The sequence below is a fragment of the Zonotrichia leucophrys genome, chromosome 1 (genome assembly GCF_028769735.1).
Source record: "Zonotrichia leucophrys gambelii isolate GWCS_2022_RI chromosome 1, RI_Zleu_2.0, whole genome shotgun sequence".
Taxonomy (NCBI): Eukaryota; Metazoa; Chordata; class Aves; order Passeriformes; family Passerellidae; genus Zonotrichia; species Zonotrichia leucophrys.
The window spans coordinates 26,635,188-26,658,271 of NC_088169.1; the positions used below are offsets into that span (position 1 = coordinate 26,635,188).

A 23,084-nucleotide genomic window follows, 5' to 3' on the forward strand; every position below is an offset into this window, starting at 1 on the left:
CTGCTTTCTTTTCCTTAGAGATGTTGGTTTAAAATGTAAAGTCCCTAAGTTTAGGTTTAGTTTGGACTATGAGAAAGAAGCTGTCATAAGATGAAAATATTTAAAGGCCAAATGAGTACAAGACACTTGAAAAATATTAAGCAGCTTTTAAACATTTTAAAATTAGGGGTACATGCCAAATACGATATTTTTGTGCCTTTTTAAAATACCCAGCAGGTGGATTTCTTTGGAATGAAGTGGATGAATTGGCCAGTTCTGAAACAAAGCAAGATTTACAATAAGGAGCAATCAAGAATTGTAAGAAAATGAAACTGTTCTGGACCTAATTACGGTCTAGCGGCTGGGTGCTACATTTTGTACAATGTTACAGCTGATTTTTTTTTTTTATTGGTGTCAAGTTCAAAACCCATTAAATTCTTCTGCTCTAGGAAACACTGCATCCTCTAGAACGTAGCTAATGATCAAATTGTAGTGTGGGTTACCCTACACAAGGGGCAGGAGCAGGGGAGATGTGCAGCAAGGCTATGCCAGGTGAATTGTTACTGCCCTTTTCCTTGCTGGCAAACCAGCATAAAACTGGTGCAGTGAAATGTCACCACAGGGCTTAGCTGTTTTGGTTTTTTGTTTTTTTTTTCTTTCCTAGTTGCTGAACTGAAGATTTTTATCTTGATTTGTTAATGCCATTGATATCACATTCTTCACTATATTATTTGACTGTCTCCTAGAGCTTATATAGGCCATTAAGGAGGTGACTCTTCTCTGCTTCCATTATTTGCTGAGGCATTTGTAATTTCATTTTTTTAGTGTGTGAAACACTGATGATCAAAAAAGAATTCATGTCTCCCCTCCACCCCCCAAGAAATCATTCCTAGCAGCAGCAGGAGAGATGGAGAAGCAGTCTGTGAGGTGGCTCAGGTTCAGTCAGTTTGAAGTGTCTTGTCTGCAAATGTAAAATGCAAAGTTTCTCTTGGGAAGCAGCAATCTTGCTCATTAAGTGTCTGATTTCCAGTGGGCTGTTCCTAACCTAAGTGACCAATGATGAGAGGGTGAGCCAATTCCAAGTCTTTTTTACATAGGTTTACAGTTGTTTGCCAAAAAAGATTGGGATTTGTGAGGTGCCCCAGGCCTCACATCTTTTGAGGCAGTGTGTGTGTGTCACTGTGCTGAGGGTGAGGAAGCTTTAGGATAGGGTGGTACCAGGGTTCTGCTTATGATACAGATGACTGCAGACATTGCCTTGGTGCTCTGTTCAGTGCAGTAATTCTATGTGAAATATTGTTCAAGCCCTAGTATGGAAATAGCTGTTCAGCCCTTGAGAGCAAGAATTTCTAGTCCATTTGTATGCTGAGGTAGTTGAGGTAGGGAACAGTCCTGACTGTCATGTAGGCCAACTGTTTAATAATAAAGCTCTAAGACTGAATTTCAGTTTTAAATAAGTGGACTTATGTAACCTAAAATGCTGTACAGAATTTCAAACATGCAGAGGTTTGGTACTTTCAGGTCTCTGGGATGAGCCCAAATATTTGCTTTGTTTCATTTGTAGCAGAGACCAATGTATACTAACTGCTTTCATACAGCAGTGTAAAAGCAATAGGAAATTATTGGTATAGCAGTTGTCACCACCCATACCTTGGAGAAATGCAAGGATCTTTCAGAGGATGTTTATGTAATTTCTTCCACATACCCCCAAGGGAAGTTTCTTTCCACAGTCCTATGTACTATAAGCTTTCCCACCCTTTCCCCCAAGTGCATGAGCTAATAAGTCTTGCAAACAAGACAAAGAGGAGATGTCCCCATAATCTAAACTGAGGAGTCACTAAGTGGAAAATTCAGTTCCTGCTCTGCATGGGAAACTGGCTGCTTGTTGGGCAGGTATTTCAGCCTCACTGTCACCTCCTCCTAATGGTTGTACACTGGCTCCCCAAGACAGGGGGAGGGGGCTGAGCAGAAAGTCCATCCTCTGCTGCATTTTCTCCAGTCCTCTGTGGCCCTGCTCCTCTTCCTCCACTTTCTGCCTTTCTAACCTGGCCTTCGTGAGTTTGCTGGGCACATTTCCTGCAGAAACAGGGATGGTTCCCTGCCTGTCTAAAAATGTTCTGTTCTTTGTTCTGGTGAATAAACAGAAGAACAGTGCTTATCCCATGATGTTTTGGGTTTTTGTTTTGGTCTGGGTTTTTTTTTTGTGCATGTATTAGGAGAGAAACAAAGGAAGGAAGAAGTTTATATAAATTATGTTTCAGAAAGTACACCGGATACAAGTTAATACATTAAAGACAAAAAAGGTCATATGGGAAACGTTAAGAATAGACAGGTGCTTCTGCTAAGGTTTTCTAATATTTCTCACTGTAAGGGGTTTTTTCTAGTCATTTACAACTATGCCAAATTTTCTTTCCATTTTTGAGGTGCCCCCTGTTTTTATGGTGTAAAGTTCAGCCAAAATAGCTGTGTGGTTCCTAAGATGCTAGGGAACAAATCTACCATGTTCTTCAAGCATTGAGACAATTGTTTGAGAAGCTCAAGTGTCTACTTCCTTTGTTCAAGGACTCAGACTTGACACTCAGAAGAATGATGGCATTTGTGTCAAGAAAGTACCTTGAGAAAAATCTGCCTAAACCCCAGGCCACAGATGCTCAGTAACTACTCAAGCCCATTGCCAAAAGTGTCCTGCTTCATCCTGGAGCTGAGCAGGAGCTTCTCAGTTACAGGATGAGCTGCTCTAGAGCCAGGTCTGCTTCCAGGAAGGCTGTTGCATGGGGTGTGGGTGCCACCTCTTGAGCAGCAGGCAGTGCAGACAAGCTGCTGCACTCCACAGGCAGGAGCACAGCCGAGGGAAGTGTCCACCCAAGGGAAGACACTGGAGATGAAGTGGGACATAGCATAGAGTTGGAGAATGAAGGGACTGTGGTATTCAGGAAGAGGCAAGAACTGATGTCATTCATCCTGAAAGTCTAAAATTAAAAAGAAAATAAAAATACTTTTTGCATTGCTCTTGGGATAAAGAGTGATGAATGGGAGAGACAAATGTCAGTGGTGGAGACAAGTTTATTGGGGAGTGCTGCAGAGGCATGAGAAGCTGTGAGCTAAGCTGATGAGTACAGGGCAGCTGGACCAAGGCAGAGAAAAAAGCTTGATGAGCTGTGCCCATCAGAGCATGCTTCTGCTGAGACACTGAGCACAAAAAAAATGCATTCCTCTCAAGCACATGGAGGGGTAGGGGAAAATCATTATCAGGATAAAACAGAATAAATATGGCTGAGGGATAGAGGGACAGCTGGCACTCACAATTAAATCAGGAGCCAAAGGAAAATTGAGGATGTGCTTGTTTCCAAAGCATCATTCCCTATGCCCTAGAAAGGAGGAGGATATTCCAAGGTGTCCTGCATCCTCATGTGCAGGTGCGTGTCTGGCAGCAAGGAGAGGTCAGTAGAGCAAGGGTACATTGGCAAACAGACCTGTTTTCAATATTTACTTTTCTTGAATGCATGACTTTGTTCTCTTTGCAATGTTCTCAACTTTGTTGTACACAATGTCTTAGTTTGGTTTGTTGCTTCCTGCCTGTGACTTGCTGGAGCTGGATCCCAGACTCCAGAGCCAGGCCTTTGCAACAAGGCACTTTGTCAAGATAACAAATACTTTTCCCACCCTGATTGATTTGGAACAGGGCATGTAATTTTTTTTTTTTCCCACTGGTTTATATTAATGGAGTGTTAACAGTTTGAAGTCAGATGCTCACGACTTTGCCATCGGGTCTCTTCTGGGCAGCAGTGGGGAATCCTGGCTTTTTATGTCTGAGCTTGCTGATTCATGCAAGCACACAACTTATTTGATCCTTCTATTTGATCCGGTGGAAAAAGAAGGTTGGCTGAAGACGTCTTTTGGGCTATCTTAGAGATGTGCTTTTCTTTGTTAATTCTTCCACTTAAGTAAGCCTTGTCTTTTATTTTTCTAGGATATTGATGTTAAGCTCTGCTTATTGTCAGGTGTTTAGGCAGGTGATTAACTGTGTGGAGCTGCCATGTAGATAATTTCTGGGATCCCAGCTGAGCCTGTATTTTCATGTGCTCTTAGAGAGAAATCCTATTGATGCTCTTTCAGAGGCTTTAATTTTATTCATATTGCACTGAAATATCAGTATTTTCTTGTAATATTATACAGATGTTGCATTTAGGTACTCTGAGATTATGCTGCCTCTGAGAAAGTATGGAGGGATTTCAGGGCTCCTGGGACCTTCTACTGAGTGGGGGAAAATAGACTATGAGTCTTAATACACTCTGAAATCCACACTGACTCCTGTGGGGACAGCTGTAGCACTTTTTTCACTCCATTGATCCACATTAAGGCTGTGTACCCAAGGAGTTTGTTTTGCCATCTGATTATTGTGGCACATGGTTGCTATTATAATTTTATTTTGCTCAGTCACTAAAGGTTAAAATTGTGAGACCTTTAAACGGGGAACAGGAAGAGGCTAAAATCAGTCTGAATCTCTCTCCTCCTCTTGCCCTTTAAATAAAGAAAAATAAGAGAGGAAACTTTAGTAAATCATGGAAATTTACTGTAGTGGGAAGCATATTGCTAATATAAAGCCCTGTTTGTCTGCAAGGGTTCTCAGGCTTACAAGGCAAGTGCTCAGATGTTGTTTATCAGTGTTGTCCTAACCCAGAGGCAAGAGTTAAGTAACACGCACTGAATGTGGGCAGTGAGGATCACTTCTAACATTCTGCTGTGCTGAGAGGACTGCTTAGCTTCCTCTGAAAGAAGGCAAGGGCTCCTTTGCATTTCTAATGATTATTCATGTTTCCCACTGAAGAGTGTGTCTGTAAATTTGAGAGATGCTGCATTTTATAAAAGTGAGGGAATAAACTGTGAGTCCTGTTTAAATCTGTAATTTTGAAGAATAGCTTAAGATGACACATCTGGGTACCTCTGTTCTTCACCCTCCTAAACATCCTCTTATCATTATGCTGCTGGCATAATCTTATCAAGAAAAGCTGGTGTTTCCATGATTCAGCAATCTTGAATAAAGAATCCTGACATTCTGTTGTGTTGATTTTTATTTTTTCCTTTCAGATATTACCATAACAAATTGATGCACAGTATTTCTAATGTAATAGTGCCACAGCAGGCCTTGCAATAAATCATCAGATGTAAAAATACAGCACATATACTGAAAAAGGAGCAAATGTATGAGAAAACAATTAATCTGAGCCTGTCTGCCTGGCATTTGCCTGCTGTTTCCATTTTGATTGCGATTGGCTGGCAAGGGCTGCTGCTGGCATTGCACAATTGGCTTAGATGGGGAATTACAAAACAGGAGCACATCCCTTGGTCAGGGCTCGGTAGCACATGCAGCTGAGCACAGGCAAAATAGAAAGGTCACCCACCCGTACGGCAGGACTGGAGCAGAATCTCTCCCACAGATGTTTCCATTCCAGAGGAGTGCCTCTGAGCTCGTGGTTCTCATCTGTGGCTTGAAGAGCTTAAATGCCCTAAGGTTTTTTTGTTTCAGTGAATGTGAAGATGCACCTAGGAAGAAGTTTACAGCCTGGAGGCATATGAGGATTTCAGATTCGTGGAGCAGTATCATGGAATGATCAGAAGGATCTGTGGTTTTCAGGAGTTTTAAGTATCAGTGAGGAGGAAGGCAATTCAAACAGAAGGTTAAAAAGCAGATGCGAAAGAAAAACAACTTTATTTTGATCCTGAAATTATACTGACAACATCATGAGGAAGGGATTATATCAGCACCAAACAGTGGAAAATCAGTCTTATTTTCTTCTGAAATAATCTCTGTGCAATAAATGTAAATATTGTCTTTTGTGAAAAAGAAGAATTCATTATTTGAATGCATTTTGAAACTCTGCAAAACGCTGTGGGACTGCTGCATCTTTGAAATGGTGTATAATGTATCTTCAGTTAAGATATTTATATGAAGAAAATTCTGCACAAAAAGGTCAAGCTACCTTTTTTTTTTTCACTGTTTATTGACTGCTTTTCTGTGTGAGGGAACCAGGAGTTACATTTGTATTTTTAACTAAACTTTCCTATTTTCTTCTTTCCTCCTCCAAACTTAGTTTACGAGATGCTGGAATTGGATTTATTCTTGTCATAGATCGCAGACAGGACAAATGGACCTCTGTGAAAGCTTCCATACTGCGGATAGCAGTGAGTACTCTCTTCAATTACTCCTTAGAAAGATTTTTCTGTGTTGAATCTTCCTCTTACAAGTGGAAAAACATAATTTTATTTTCTCTTCAACAATATGTCAGCTAACTGATGATACAGAAGGTGTCCAGTAGGTCTTTTGTGTCCCAGAGAGAGCATCATGTGTCTGTGATGTGCTTTTAATGCAGTCTGCAGCTCAGGACATCTTCCTAAGTATGCACTTGGAGAGAGTGAATGTGTGAGCATGCCGCTGTCCCAGGTGGGAGCTGATGTTTGCATGGACACCCCATGGGTCCCATGGAGTTTTCACTATTCAAGGGAAGAAATGTGGGTGAGGGTCCTGGTTGAGTTTACCACTTGTGAAAGGAGGTCACATGGAAAAACTGTTCTTTGTTTGTGATGTCTGATTTAAAATAAGGATTACATGTAAGCAAGAAAATCTTATGTGCCTTCTGTGATCAATCAACAGTGCATGCTCTTAACTTTCCCAGTCTCCCTTTCAAGTAATATGAAAAAGAAGCTTATTATAGGCTATTTTTTTTCTTTTTTCAGAAGTAGAGAAGGACAGATTCATGTTTATCCTGTGCTTATTCTACTGCTGGTTTACTTGGTTTTTAAAGTTTTTGGTTCATTGGTTGCCTTTTTCTTTTCCTTGTTATCATTGCTTTAATTGTTAGAGTCAATAGTCATTCCAGTAAGGGCTGAAAAACAAAGCTGTAAGTATCTTTTAATTTTTAATGGCTGAAAACTTTTGACTCTGAAAGATTAAAGTCAAATCAAAACAGTAAATGTCATTTTAATGTAGCCTGATTATGGCCAAAGAATCTCTTGTTTATTCTAAGTTAAAGGTAGTACATTACTTTAAAGTAATACATCTTTAAAGGTAGTATATTGTTCCCACTATATGATGTTTTCTGAATGAATATATAATGATATAATATTCCCACAATACAACTCTTTACACAATAATCATTGTAGAAATGTTAAAATGTTGAAAATACATTAAAGTATCAGCAAAATTTGCTTTAGTAGCTCAATTTGAAATTTTGAGATGCAACATTGAGTAGATTCCAGTAGTGAAAACTGAGAGCAGCTTAATTTAGGATGATTGAAGTAAAAGGCCTCTATCTGGAGGTTTGGCATCTCTCAAAAGTCAGTGCTGTAGTTTCTGTTCAAGGACAGATAAGTGTTGCACAGATTATGGTTCTTTTATTTGCATAATTGGGGTTGTGAGGGTTAGGGAGCAACTACAGTCAAGTTGCTTATAGCCGTGATGATGAAATTTATGGTAACATTCCTGCAGTGTGTTACTTTGCTTTGAAGCACAGTGAACAGAACTGAGCAACTATTCCCCATTCTGAGGATCTGTCACTGTCGTGATGGTGTTGGTGCCTAAGGGATTTAGGGTGTGAAGTGCAGGAGCACTGCCCAGTTGCAGTACTGCTGCTGATGGGTTATTTTGTTTTTTTCAGCTTTTCTCGTTCTTCTGTGAGGTTTTTCTGAAAGAAGAATTGTGCTTCTTAGCTGCAATGTAATCTGTTAAGGGCAGGATTTTTTATATTTGCTTCTCTGTTGAACAGCAACAGTGCTGGCTTTCAATTGTACCCATGTATATATACTTATTGCAGTCCTGTGGGACTTCAGCAATAGTCACATCAGCCCTAACACTTGAAAATTTTGTGTTCCTATTCCAAAAGGAGATGTAGTGAAGAATTGTTTGCTCTTGACCATCATATCTTTGCTATAGTATTTGATACAAATGAAATCTAATCTGCATTTCAGCTGCCTGTTGTTTAACAAAAAACAAAGCCAAATATACAGGATATGTAATTGTGCCACATTAGTGAGGTCCTATTGATAGACAAAGATTCATTCAAAATTCTTTTGAATGGCTCAAGGGTAAGTGAAGACTTCCACTTGCTTGGTTTTTCTTACAGTCAGAATTGTCTTTTGGTGGTTTTGAAGTATCTGAGTGGTATTTGGGCTATCCAGACTGTACTCGATGTCTGAAAGCCTGATAGCTCTGGTAGTTTCAGTCACAGAAATCACAGAATGGTTTGGATGGAAGAGACCTTAAAGATTTTCTAGTTCCAACACTCCTGCCATGGGCAGGGACACCTTTCCCTAGATAAGGTGGCTCAAAGCCCCATCCAAACCTGGCCTTGAACACTTCCAGGCACAGGAAATTCCCAGCTTCTCTGAGCAACCTATTCTAGAGACTTGCCATCCCCACAGTAAATAATTTCTTCCTACTGTCCCATCTAAACCTACCTCCTTTCAATTTGAAGCCATTTCCTTTTTTTTTAATTTTATTTTTTTTATTGCTGAAGCCTATTGCTGTCTGTAGAGACAGGAGTGTCATGTTATTTGAGATGAGAATTTTGGCTGTTGGTATATTTTGTCTTTTCTGCCATTTTACCTGTTTTTTCTCTAATCATCCTGGGGGAGTTGACCCTTTTGATTTGTGAAACCAGAAATGCCAGCATAGGGTGCTGTCACTGGAGCACTGCCTGACAGGAATATCCTGGCTGGAGCATCTGCCCATCTCTAATACCCTGGCAACTGTGGGACATGTATTTGTAAGCACTGAGCAGCTGTTAAACAGAAATTCATACTAGCATGGATTTGTTATTATTATTTCTTGTTATTTTTAAGACTTCCTACACATTTGGTTTGTACTAGTGGGTATTGAAGGATGCTTTGAAACAAAAATAACAAAATGTTTTGTTTCAGGCTGAAATTCTGGAAAATGTATTATTAAAAATTTCTCAGCTTCATTTTTCCTTCTTTGTTGTTAGGGGTACTTTATTTTTCCTGGGGCAGAAAATGAGCAGTGATGAGCTGAATCTGTATTTCATGCTGATACTTAAAGTTTTTGTAGTCAAGACTCTGGAGGTGAGGTTAACCTATTTTTGCAGACGTGGTGGAAGGCCAGTGACTGCACTGCTCGCCCAGGGTGACTGCTGCTGCAGCACATGCAGTGCAGGGGGACTGAGAGCAAAGCCAGGGGCCTGGGCTGAAATATGACATTTCTTTTCCATGTGACAGAGATTGTGGCAAGAACATGCCCAGGCACGCAGACTTTGCTACTGTTTTATTCTATTTGATGAAATTGCAATGGGCAGGCAGCCCAGGATGTTGTTGTGAGCAAGCAGAAGAATGCAGGCTCTGTGGCTTAAGAGATGGCAAACACCATTATTGTGGCAAACAACATTATTATTTTTATTTCTCACCTGATTTAGCTGAAGTGAACTTATTAGCCTAGGAAGAATCTGGTCTATTGGGATAGTCAGGCTGAGAAATGAAATTCTGGTACAGGTTCCAAGAGCCAAGTTTAATGCTAAGTGTAAAGACTTGATAGCAAAGTGTCGTGTTGTTAGAGAGACAGTAGAATTTGAAAGTTCTTACAAGAAAAATACTGAACTTAGTAGTTGCAAATTGTTCACTTGTAATGCATTATTGTTTGAGGATACAAAATTTTTTCAGCTTTTTGCCCTGGCACCTGCAGCTATTCTTCTAAATTTGTATTAGAATGTCCTGTTTTCAGTAAAACACAGTACTCAGAGTATGAAGAGTGATTCAAGATGTTACTGAACCTTTTACCTCCTGGGGCTGGGCAATTACATAGTGTCATAGATAAGTGTGCAAGGAGGAGCAGTCATGGTGGCGGGTAAAGCAGCTCTGTATTGTCCCCGCTGAAGCTGGGTGAATGACAAATGCCAGACAAATTGATCCCCTTGTCCTTTCCATGCAGTCAAAAATTACTCTTTTTTTATCCTTTTTTTTCCTCTCCTAATGTTATCATACCCAAACAAGCAATATTCAATCCACAGCTGTAGGAGCAAGGCTTTTTACTGATCAATGCATTCTAGGATTTCACACTGCTCTCTTCACAGTTCCAGTGTATTTTCTTTTAAAGAAGTAGTCGGTGTCATTACATTGTATTAGTCTCTTGTTGTCCTGTCATCATTCTCTTCCATCTAGAGGGAAAGCTGTCAGTGTGAACTCACTCTTTTAGACAAACAAGAAACAACATCATTAAAAGTTTTACCATAGCCATTCATCAACCTCAACCCAGGGAAAATAAACTTCCCTGGTGTGTAGGGAATAATGTACCTGTGGGCCACTGCTCTTGAGTAAGTGTTAGGATGGAGGTTGGTTGTTTTGTTGGTGAGGAATTTTTATCCATTTACAAAACTTTGCAGCCCTTTCTAAAGGTGACAAGAGATGAGTTTTTTTCTGCCTCCTGGAAAAGTCTGCTTTGTGATTTGCCACCCCTAATTAAGGATGCACTGAGTACAGATTTCATGCCTTCTGTTTTGGACTGCCGTGTCCAGAGCACTGCTTTTCTTAGCTGTTCATAAATCAAAATGCAGTCTTCACTGTAACAGTGCCTTAGCCCATTAATTTCTTTGAAGATCAGGGCCAAGACTGCTGGCTGGCAGGAAGAAACCTGAAGCCAATGGATACAGCACACCAGAATGCTTAGGTTGGACTTGATGATTGTGGAGGTGTTTTCCAACCTAATTGATTCTTTGATTTTGTAATACCAGCCTAAACCTTGCAGGAGTCAGGCAGTCCCATTTTTGTGCCATCTGTAATCTTACTGGTTTGATATCCAAGGTGAGAAATGATGAATTGCAGTAATTCAGCTTTGAGTTCTTTGACCTTATTTGTAGAGATGTTGAGTTTCTTAGCGAGTTCTTGCTATAGAAAAGATATATTTTTTTAAGTGGTGCCCCATGAAAGGCACTGTTTTATATTTATATGGGATAGGTATTTTCCTTTAGCCCAGTTTCTAGTTAGCTCTTTGCATTATGTCCTGAAAAGTAGTGACACTTCACACTTAGTATGGCTTAAGTTTGAAAACACTGCTCTTCTTTCAACCCCGGTCATGTTTCTCATTTTGCTTGGATTTAAGACTAGAACTTGGCAGTATGATGAAGCTGGAGCAATATTTGTATTAATTTTGTGGCTATTGTTATGAATGAGTACAGTAAATGATAAATGAGTACGTTTATTTTGAGATCAGTATGGTTTTGTCTGATTGCCTTGGTTGTTTTGATACTACTTCAAATGTAGGCACTTTTTGCAGTTATCCTTGTGTACTTAGACATTTTTATTTATTTTATGTATTTGTTGAATATATGAAAACAGAAGTGAGTCACGTAAACTCAGAAAGCAGGTCATAATGTTACAAGCATTAAATATAGATCTCATGCAAAACAGTCCTATGTTTTTAAAACTAGATTTCAAGCTGCTCTTTTTATGAACTGATTAAATTCAAGATTCTTTTGTGACAAGAATTATGTGTAAGGTACTTGTTCATTTTAGCCAGGAATAAGCAGTCTTAAATAGGTAAGCAAGTAGTTACTAAGCCCTTTATATACAGAAGTATTTTGGAAAGAAGTGCTCTGTGGCTTATGGCATACTAATAAGTGCAAAAAGGAAAACAGCACCACAGAGTTTGGTAATGTGGGTATTTTGAAGCTGTTCATAAAAGAAAATTAGGTTTTTTCCAAATATTTTAGACAAAATTACTAAAACCGAGTCAATTATTAGTTCTTTGATGGCTCACATATTATACATAATATTTCTGCAAGCTGGCTTAACTTCAGGGTCAGTACTGGTGGTACACCCAGCCTCTCTGCCAGTAATATAATGACTGTGCAGAAAAATGAATGTTAGGATTATATGCAACTAACACGTGGTCCAGAGGAGGCCACAAAGGTGATCAGAGGTCTTGGAGCATCTCTCCTGTGAGAACAGGCTGAGAGATCTGAGGTTGTTCAGAAGAGAAGGCTCTGGGCCAGACCTCACTGCAGCCTTTTGGTATTTAAAGGGGGCTTATAAAATAGAGAGAGAGTGACTTTACACAGGCAGATAGTGATAGGACAAGGGGGAGTTGTTTTAAACTGAATGAGAAGAGACATTACATGTTAGGAAGCAATTCTTTACTGTAAGGGTAGTGGGGCACTGGAGCAGGTTGTCCAGGAAGTTGTGGATGCCTCAGCCCTGGAAGTGTTTAAGACAAGGTTGGATGAGGACCTGAGAACTTGGTCTAGCGAAAGGTATTCCTGTCCTGGTGGAGGGGTTAGAAATAAGTGATCTTTAAGATCCTTTCCAATCCATTCTGTAATTCTATGGTAATTTGATTTTGCATTTTGCCCAGAACTCAGCTGGGGTCAGCCTATACATTTCCCCTTTACAGAAACCTGGAGCATGCAGTGAAATGCTCCCCATCCCTGAGAAGCAGATGCCTCAAAGCAGGCAGGTTAACCTGCTCCTGAGAAATTATTGACTGGTTTTCTGGAGAATTTAAGATTGTTCCCCATTTTTTCCAGGCAGAAAAGGTTCTTCCCCTCATTCTAGGTTCAGGATACTTGTAGGGCAACAAAGATCTCAGTGTATTGGAACACTTTGATCCTGGGGCTGTGCTGTATATACATTCCTGGTTTGGTCAGATTTAATCAAAAGCTGATAACAATGTGCACATCTACATTTTTTCTCTTTGGAATTGACACTGGTTTGACTGGATGAGAAAGTGAAAGAGGTGAGCAGATAGAAAACTAATCCCATGACTGTCATGAAATATCAAATAAGTGCAAATGAGATGAATGAATATATGGGCTGGGCTCTCCTAATTTTTGCAGAGAATATGAAAAACATGACTCCTAGTCTCTTTTGCATTGGCATTAAATCAGATAAATTCAGTATTTGAGACAAGATGTTGGGGGTACTGTTAATATTAATTAATCTAGTAAAAAAAGACAGCTGGGGGAAAAAACAAACCCAGTTTTTGAACACACAAATCCTTCAATAAATCTGAGTAAGGTTCATTGGCTTCAGTGAAACAGTCCTTGAAGGCACTTTATTTGATAGCACTGCTAAACATAACAAGAATATTTTTTGGTGCTTAACATTTAGCAAAGCATTATTGAGAAGTCATTGTTTGTTGTCTGGTTAGCATACAATGGCTTCAAACAAATATGCTGCTGGGCTGGAACAGAGGATTTTTGTTTTGTTCCAGTGTTCAGGGTGAAGTTGACTGGTCAATGAAGTTCACAGGCATCCATGGAGTATCTCTTACATCATAGCATTGTCTCTGCAAGCCACCAGGGCTTTAGCAAAAACATGTTAGGAAAAGTAGTAGTATTTTGGCAGTGCAGATACAACCTTTGATAAACTGTAATAGCTGGCACGAGTCCGACATTGTTTACTGTAGCACAACTTCCCTTTCTTGTTTCACAAAAATTAATTGGCAGATTTTACTCTTAGCCACAACAAGGGAAGGAGGCATCACTTTTTAAGACATGGAGTTTTTTTAAAGAAAAAAACAGAACCAAATGGAGACAGACTAGTGGGGAACAGTTTATACTGTAGACAAAGTCAAAGTAATCCAGAATTTGAGCTTTTGTTCAGGGAGAAGGGAAATTTTTGACAGGTTTTGAATGGGAATGCAAGTGATACCAAGACTCTATTGACCTCAACACCATCATTTTGGGTTGACACATTGAGATAGAAAATAATTGCAGTGCATATTCTCTGTTTTCATTGAATTGAACACCATACTAAATTTCATCATGCAATTAAACTCTGTTTCATAGGACCTAACAGACAGTCCAGAAAAATTTACTATTAGATTGCATTTGGGTACTGCGGTCTGCTTCAGTAATAGCCTAAATGTCATAAAATCACAGATTGGGTTGGGAGGGACCCTGAAAGATCATCTTTTGTGGGGAAAGGGAGCCTCAATGATATTATCTAGCACCCTGTGCAGGGCATTTTCCAGTGCTCCAAGTAAGGCTAAAGGGGTTGCAGATATTGGCTGCCATGGACAGTGGGTCAGGACATCATGTGGTGGGGTGGATGTCTCACAAGGAGGCACCTTTCTTTTCAAAATATGTTACCTAAAAAATATCTCTTCTATCATTTTTATTCTGAAATATTTCATTGCCACTGAATAAACTTCGCATTTTGGAAGTTAAAGGTAAAAAATAACTGCTCAGTTGGACTGAACAAATTCTGTGACAGGCACAAAATAGATTGACATGTCTGTTGAATGAGAGAAGTAAATACAGCTGTCATTCTAAAAGGCTTATCCAGGAGATTTAATTAAAGAATTTTTTTGTCTGTTGTTTTAATGCTCTGAAATAAATTTGTGGGTTTGCTTTGTATGGTAATTCAGAAAAAATAGTAAGAAAAGTATAATCTTTTCTTTTTCTTCTGAATACGGTCAGAAATTTTCTATGAAAAGTTTTTCCTCTGATAACTATGGGTTAGTAAATTCACAGGCTGCACATTTTTTAGTGAATTTTAGAGTGCAAGGCTGAGGAGCTAGTGAGGGCACTCAGAATTACCTGGTTTCTGTTCCCAGCCATCAGACTCCTTTGGAACTGAACCACTGTACTTTTCTAGAACATTTCAGGACATTTCAGTGGACATGACTGAAATGGAGGCAGATTGAGAAGCCCAAGCCTTTAAGGTTCCTTAGACAAATGAAATCTTGGTTGTGTACTGAATATCTGGGGAACCACAATGGATCTTGAAGCTTTCCAGAAAAGTGTTAAACTACTTTTCTCTTTAAAAATTCATAATTTCTAATGCTAAGTATCTGAAACTCTTGGAAACCTCAAAATTGTTATTAAATCACTCTTTAACCTTCCAGATGCTAACAGTTCCAGTAGGCTTGGAACAGAGCATAGCATAACAGCTCCTTCAGTCAGTGGGGCTTTTTTGGTTGGCTTTTTTATCTTCCCTCTGGTAAACCAGTTTGCTAGAAAAGTGAAATAACTTCCAACAGTATAATGAAGAAAATTGCATACTTAATCATTATAATGATCATTACTTTAGTGAATTTCACTGCCGCCCTACAGTGGAAATACTGAATAGAGAAGAATGTTTCCAAGAGTGGCTCAATGCCAAATATGCAAATCTCTTCCACAGCTGAGGTTGATTTTCAATAATTTAATGCTATATTTTTTTAAAATTTCTTCTATCTTCTGTTTTCCCTCGACCTGTTGTAGAACTGAGAAAGATCCATCAGACTGCTAGCTGGAAGTTGATGAGGAAAAAGGGAACTGAGATTTTTTTATGCTTGATTTTTATTTTTGTCAGCCAAATTAAAGCTTTTTTTTAAAGTTACTGCCTAAGAAATTCATCCTCTGTGACACAAACTTGTGTAGGCAACTGGCAAGGTAGTATATGCACAAATTAGAAATTTGTTGTTAGGTTTTCACAGAATGATGGAGGTTTCTTTGGCACCTTCTATTAAAGTGAAGATGAAGTAACCATGAAAGTCTTGCTGTTAAAAAAATACTGAGCCACTGCTGTTTGTTCATTAGCCTCCTTGGGTAGGAGGTTGTAATCTTAGCTGAAGAGCAGTACAAGCCAGCTCTGAAAAAAAAATTGATTCCAAGAGAATAGATCCCTGTTCCCAAAGACAAGTAAATGTCTTTTGAATGAAGTTCTTTGTACTAGCCATGCAACAATATGATTGGTCACCCCATTATGGGAGGCCTTTGATACAGTTAGTTTGTGGTTTATCAGGGGCTTCTCCTTGTTCAAAAATATTTTCTGGAGCTGAGACACAGAAAATAACAGGCTGGACTTGCTTTGCAGGCATCTTTCCCAGGAAACCTGCAATTAGTCCTCGTTCTGCGCCCAACAGGATTTTTTCATCGTGCTCTCTCGGACATTGCTTTCAGATTCAACAAAGATGAGCTTAAAATGAAAGTACCTGTAAGTAATCCTCTGTTTTCACTTTACTGCCAGGAATCTGTAAAAGTACTTAAGGTGGCCAAGGAGGATCAAAGAAGCCCCAACAAAAAGCCATGATTAGAGGCAGTTCTAGCAATTTTAGCTAATTCATGATGGCTTTTTCTTGAGAGAGCATGTGAATTTTGAAGCAGATGCATTTCCCATGGACAAACGCTATGGTTTCTGTCACTTGAGCAAATGTACAATGGATGCCTGTTGTTATCTCGACAGTAAATCCAGAGATTGTGTTTTTATTTGCACGTGTACAGCATTTATATTTTAAAATAAAATTTGAAACTATATGAGCTGATGATATAAATGTTACTGTACTTACCAGATGTAAATTGCAAGGGGGAAAGATGGTCTTTAAGAAAATTTCCCCCATCTTTCATTTATTCTGGGGAACCGGTCCTTACATGAGAAATCCATGTAGGCAGTATTGTTCTGTCCTGCAGACCCAGGATAACAAGGAAAATGAACAAGAAATAATGTTGCTTTTAGAAAATAGCCAAATATGGTTTAACAAGATAAAAAAAATCTGGCAGTGTTATGCTGTACAATCCATAAGCTTTTTTTTTTTTAATATGCCTGGTGCCCATGTCCATATTCAGTCATTTACATTTACATCATCTTCACCTGAAAGAACTGTTAAATTTGTGTTTCTATACCCACAGGAAACAGTTCCATCTCTCACTTTTATATTAAAAAATGCATCTTCTCAGTCGGTGTCTGAAGGATGGGGCTCAGAATCATTAACAAGGGACTTGTCACTACTGATCACGTTCACTTTTTTTCTGTCCTGCTGCAGATCATAATGCTGGGCTCAGTGTCAGAACTGCAGGGTTACATTGATAAGACACAATTAACAGAAGATCTTGGTGGCACCCTGGATTACTGCCACAACAGATGGCTGTCCCGTCGCACTGTAAGTCTTAGGTTTTGTTATAACTTTTCAGCTTAATGAACCCTTCTGTTTTATACCCTGTCATTTATAAAACAGATTCCAAGTGATGCAAGTTGACTTGCTCAGTGTGAGAAGATGTTCCCAATGGTACTTAGTCATCTTAGAGAAATAATATGAGTAATAACTTGGGAGGGGTTTTCTGAACACTTGGAATGAAGGAACTACAGTGTGTTATTGTGTTGAGGTTTATTGGTTTTGCTACAAGAAAGAAAAAGCTCAAATTGTAAAATAACTCCAGATTATAAAAATATGAAGAAGATACACCTGATACAAGCCTAAGAAAAATATACAATTAAGGAATTAATGGTGACGGTATCTGTTGCTTGCAAAATTCTACTTTGGCCATTTTTCAATCTTGTAATTCATCTGTTTGGGTTTGTTTTGAGAGTTATATTTTGTGTGCTTGTGTTTGTTTGTACATATGTGTGTGATGAACACAAAACATCATTAATGCTTTTTATTCCAAAAGGCTATAGAAGGTTTCGCCCAAAAGGTTAAGCAAACAGCTCAGATTCTTCAGTCCTTTGGGACTGAGCTGGCTGAAACAGAACTACCAAATGATGTGCAATCAACCAGCTCCCTTCTTGCAACACACACGGAAAAGAAGGACAAAATGAAGGTATGTAAATTTTGTAGAGATGCTGTCTTCTAGTTAAACTGTCTTTTAATTTATAGCTAGCAATATTAAAGGAAAATATGGATGATGATAATGGACAGTAGTAATGTGAACCAATGATATCTTTTTGAGCTTACTTTTTTTTGATGTTAAAAATCCTTTTTGGATTGGAAAATGACATTTCTTGAAACTAAGTTTATGTATGTACAAATGCATAATGGGTTGTACGAGAAACAGTAATTTCTTTGTAAGTGGTGGTGTGTTTAATTTGTAGTTTTGTTTGCAACAGGAAATTTGATTGTATTTGCATGCATATTAAAATATATGGCCTTTTGAAGCATGAACAAATGTTCTTTCAAAAAGGATTAAATGAAAGCTCTTTGGTGGTTTCAGAACTGTGCATCTAACATTTTTGAGATATTTGTAGCCTAAAGCTACACTAGAAGGCTGTCTACCATGAAAATTTAACTCAGTTACACTGGGGTCTTCAGATGGTAAACATGGAAGAAGCTGACATTTATCATTTACTGTTTGTTGTCAGCCACTGCTTTTAATAAAACTGTGCTTGCTCGAATGCTATTGAAATCCTTCTTTCAATTCAGTGCCTTGTGAATTCTGCTTAAAAAAACAACATGCTGCTACAGTGTGTGGGGTCTTTCTTTTGTTTTGCTCCGTAGGAGGACATCAGGGTAGCAGTAGAACAGGGAGATGATATCCTTGGAAGTATTACAAAACCAGTTACTGAGAATCCTGATTACAAACTGAATCAAGATCAGCTAGACAATCAAACAACAGTAGAAAGGTGAGAGGTGTGAAATATTAATATGCTGCTTTTCTGCTTTTTGATTCCCCTCCCCAGCTTCTATATTAAATTCCATATTTATGCTTTTCAAACAAGCAAATATTTTGATGTGAACATTAGAAATAATTTCAGAAACAACTCCTCTGTTGTCAGATCTGTCCTGAACAAAGTAACTCCCTAAAGCCCACTGCAGGATCACCTGCCTGAAGGAAAATTGGATTGGAATTCTGATACCACACTACACTGTTCTTTTTTTCATTTTTGTCACATTTGGACTCTATATTTTGAGTATCTTTTCCTTATTTTAAAGAATATCAATGCTTTGTTTAGAAACTGAAGTGCAATCCAAGAAATTTTGCTGCTGTACAGAGGGCATGAAGGGAAGACTGAAGTGATCTGTCTCTTCTTTTCAGTAGATTTGTCCATTTATCTTTGAAGTGGGAGTGTTTTTTTTCTTTTAAACCTGTTAACTTATCAATGTTGTTAGTAGCTTTTAAGGGCTGTTAGGGAGTACACCACTCCTGAAGCATCTATGCACCGATTTCCTATGTGCTTCCTCTGGGCATATAAGTAATAGGTATAGTTTTCCTCTGTTCCCTGCCTGCCACATACACACCCCCCTCACATTACTGCCCGGTTGGAAGACATTATATCACTGCAGCACAGATGTAAATTTTCACAAAGCTATGAAAGCATAGCTCATTTCCCCCAGGCTGCATTCTGCATTCTTTTTTTGTCTGTCATTCTGTGTTTCTGTTACACTCAGGCCAGCTTTCTTTCCAAATAACTGTCCATCCCAATCCACAAAGCTTGGCAGAAGTCACTTTTTTGGTCACTGTTGCTATCAGCTATCCAAGGACGATCAGGGTGGGGGTTGCTCATTTATCCATAACATTCCTATTCAATACAATATCTGACGGAAGTTGGAACAAACTCTGTGTGTGTCACTGCCTTTTCTCTTGTTGGTTTTAACTTGTAAATTCAGAGTTCATTTCTGTAGTGTTAGAGACAAAAGTTCATTAAAATTCTGATGGGTTGCCTTCCCCAGATGTAGTCTAAGTACAGCAAAATGCACTGTATAAAGTCCATGGGATATCATACTGTCAAATACAATTATAGAAGGTAAGTTAAGAAGTGAAAGTTTTAACACATTTGCCAGAATTATAATCAAAGAAGGTTTTCCTCATCACAGTACTGCTGTACACTTCCCTATGATATTTAATTACCAACTCTCCTTGGAAGAGAAGGAGCAATGGCCTTCAGGTTTACAGAGAGCTTTGCTCCAAAGAATGAAATGTAAGGGCAGCTGCCTGGTCATAGCAGTTCAAATTTTTTACTTTAACTCTTCTTGTTAGCCTAAGGGTTGGGTTCCTCTGAGTCTTAACCCACACACATTTACATATTTATTTATGTTAGCCCCAGCTCCCCATGTCCCCAGGCCAAAGCTGAGAAGGTGCTTAAAATAAGCACTAGCCCATTTTCCAGAAATTATTGTTTGTGTTGAGTTTCAGCTTTTTACATCAGTGTTTTTGTAGGAAATGATACTGTGTGATATAAAAAATATTTTCTGTATCCAGTTTATTTGTCCTGAAAAATACTGCTTTGGGGAGGCTTTTTTATTTACTGTGGAGGATTGCATTGTCCCTTGAAGGTTGTACCCATCATTCTTAGAGTATTTTTTAATGTGTTTTGTTTTGATTTTTAAAGGCTATTGGCTCAATTACATGAAACAGAGACCGCATTTGATGAGTTTTGGATGAAGCATCAGCAAAAACTAGAGCAGTGTCTGCGCCTTCGGAATTTTGAACAGAATTTCAGAGAGGTGAGAACTTCTTGGTGGCAGTCAATATTTGGTAACACAGAAATGATTCAGAAAATGCTTCCTGCTCTTGATTTTACAGTTCTTGTATGTACTTGCAAGCTTTCTCCAGCCTTTTTCTTGTACTTGCCCTTACTTGACACACTGCTATCTTTACTAGTTTGGATTCTTGCCCATAGAGACATAACATTTTTTTTTTTTTCTACAGTCTTAGGAAGTTCTTTTCCATGCACCAAGCAGTGTATAAGCATTCAAAAAGTCCTTTGAAACCTGTTCTGTACCACAGAAACATAAAATGCTGCTGCAACACTTTCATCTTGCCAATAGATTCTTTTATGGAACCAAGTCTCAACTAAACATTCTGGCTGAAATTTTATGAAAACTGTCTCCAACACTGTGGGTGGGAAGTTGCAGCCATAGTGTTAGAAGCTGGGTGGAGGCTGCACTACAATTTTCACAGCCAGTTTCTGATCTCATGTTGTTTAACTCATGTGCTCAGTGGCACCTGCAGACCCTTTATCCTGGTGTAGCTGATCTCTGAGCACAGCCCCTGTGTCTCCACAAGAGCAACACTCAGAAACACTCTTGCAAGCATTTTTCTGTCTCTAAAGCAATTGCTGGAGGGGACCTCTCCCTCATGGTCTGCTGTTAACATTAATGTCACTTTACATCCTTGTTATCTGGTAAAAGCAAGATCATAAATGTTTCCTTTGCATCTTTTTCTTGCATCTTTTTCAGTACCAGGAAACAGGATTATTTCACTGCGTCTTCTTTGTATTTGTTTTCCTTTTTAACTGGGGGGTAAAGGTATGCTGACAAAAAAGGTGCTTTGTCTCTGTCCCAGTAACCACCTAATGTGAGTCACCTGACTGCTAATAGTGGCTATCACCTATGTAATTAGTGGGTCTCTGGAGAGGTGGAGGTCTCCTCATTCATACATAGCTGTGTCTCATTTCAGGTCAAAGCAGCTTTGGATATTGTGTCTGAGAGACTGTCTGCTTTCACAGATGTGGGAAACAGCCGTTCACATGTGGAGCATATTTTGAAAGATCTTGCCAACTTTAAAGAAAAATCAGATGTAAGAAATCTGCAATCTCAATTTCTGCTATGACAATGCACGTGCAGAGGGGAATGGGATTTGGTTGTTGAGTGTATCAGCTTAAACTGACAACAAGACAGAATCAATGTCTCAGGTAACATACAGAAGGAATTTGAAAGTCTTTAAGCATTGGAGCAGAGTAATTCTTGGACACCCCTCAATAAAGAGCAGAGTGACCAGACACAAAGTGTGATTGCTTCATGTAAGAATTGCATGAAGTGTCTACATACCCAAGTTTTGCATTTACTGATCAAGAAGCCACTTCCATTCCTATTAAAGCCATGTCTTTCAATAAATCTTAGAAATAAGAAAGCTGTGTTTTGAATGTACAATGAAGATGGCCAACAGAAATATACACTGAACAATATAGAAAGGGAACCTTTTTCTGATCTGTGCTTCACGATGAAGCAAATTGCTCTCTAAGTGAGGTTGTTGGTCTTAAGGCTGAGATTGGTTCTTTTAAATTTCAGTTCAGATTGTTGCTGTATCCCAAATTGCATTCATACACAGACCCTGCTGAATAAGGCATAGAAAGACAACAGTGGTTCCTTCACAGGGAGACCTGTGATTAAACTCACTGTTATTTCTGAGGTACTCTGGTACATGAAGGTTCTTGGGCATTTGGAAAGACAGGAAATCACTTTGATTTATTAAGCAAGGCAGATATGAACTAAAGATGTATTCTTTATCAATATGTGTATTTCACTGTGTAAAAGTTGTTTCATTGATCTTGATCCAAGGAAAGATGTACTTTAATCAGTGCTTATTTTCTTAGGAAACTGTAACAAAAGCCAAAATGTTAGCCTCAGAGCGTGATGCTTTTATTCAAAGCAATCATTATGCTGTGGACTCCATTATTCCAAAATGCAGTGAACTTCATCATCTCTGTGATGCCTTCACTACTGAAATAGAACGGAGGAGAAAACTTCTTAACAAATCCCTGGAACTGCATGACTTACTAGAGAAGGTAAATATAGTATGCAACTGTTTCCCAAAACCTCAGGCAAACAATTGTCATAATGGTAGGTAACGTTATCTCAGTGGGCTGGAAGTTTTCTCTTTAAATAGCTGAATACATGACAAGGTTGAGTGTTTCAGACTCTTAGTGTGTGATGCTGACATTGGTGCATTCTGAGCCTGTCTTTCTCTGTTTCTAGTCCATGAAGTGGTGTGATGAAGGAATTTACCTGCTGGCTTCCCAGCCAGTAGATAAGTGTCAGTCTCAGGATGGTGCAGAATCAGCGCTACAGGAGATCGAGAAGTTCCTGGATACTGGTGCTGGCAATAAAATCAAGGAGCTGAATAAAATTTATGAAGAGTATGCTCACATCCTTAATGAAGACCTAAAGGTACCAAAAGACGTTTATGTGTGTCTGTGTGTCCATTTTTTCATTCTAGAGTTGCTCTCTTGTACTGCCATTGATAGAGCTAAATAATCAGTACTAGGAGTTAAACCTGTGAACTGGAAAGCCAATACATTTCTGTACCTGAGTCTCAGCATATCTTTGGATAAGCACCAAGGGCTTCAGAGACTTTTCATAACTACTTTAATTTTTCAGATAGTAAAATTGCTTTTAGAAAAAATTCTCCCAAATGAGTATTTGAAATATCTTTTTCTTACGTAGCAAAAATGTGCTACTTTTTTTTTATTTTTTAGAACTTGAGAATATATTCCTTTTCTTCATGGTTGATCTCTTCATGTAACAGAACCTTTAGACAGTCAAAAAAAATTATTTTTTTTAATTGAAATTTGAATCTCAGGTTTCTCAATAGTAAACACACAAAATATTTTTGAAGTAATGTTACTTAAGTAATGTTCTTAAGTGTACAAAATCACTGTAGATTTCACCTTGTTAAGAGTGA

General features: G+C 38.7%; 1 protein-coding gene across 11 annotated transcripts in view; it reads left to right on the top strand.

The window, feature by feature from the left end:
• Nucleotides 1-23,084, top strand: part of MCF2L (MCF.2 cell line derived transforming sequence like) — a 156,588-nt gene that overhangs the window by 109,727 nt on the left and 23,777 nt on the right. For all 11 annotated transcript variants that reach the window (XM_064709368.1, XM_064709359.1, XM_064709379.1 and 8 more), the window contains 9 exons: nucleotides 6,072-6,162; nucleotides 15,784-15,903; nucleotides 16,730-16,846; nucleotides 17,355-17,504; nucleotides 18,179-18,303; nucleotides 20,011-20,125; nucleotides 21,081-21,200; nucleotides 21,997-22,188; nucleotides 22,379-22,570. In XM_064709368.1, coding sequence (XP_064565438.1) covers nucleotides 6,072-6,162; nucleotides 15,784-15,903; nucleotides 16,730-16,846; nucleotides 17,355-17,504; nucleotides 18,179-18,303; nucleotides 20,011-20,125; nucleotides 21,081-21,200; nucleotides 21,997-22,188; nucleotides 22,379-22,570 — 1,222 coding nt within the window. The remainder of the gene's footprint in view (nucleotides 1-6,071; nucleotides 6,163-15,783; nucleotides 15,904-16,729; nucleotides 16,847-17,354; nucleotides 17,505-18,178; nucleotides 18,304-20,010; nucleotides 20,126-21,080; nucleotides 21,201-21,996; nucleotides 22,189-22,378; nucleotides 22,571-23,084) is intronic.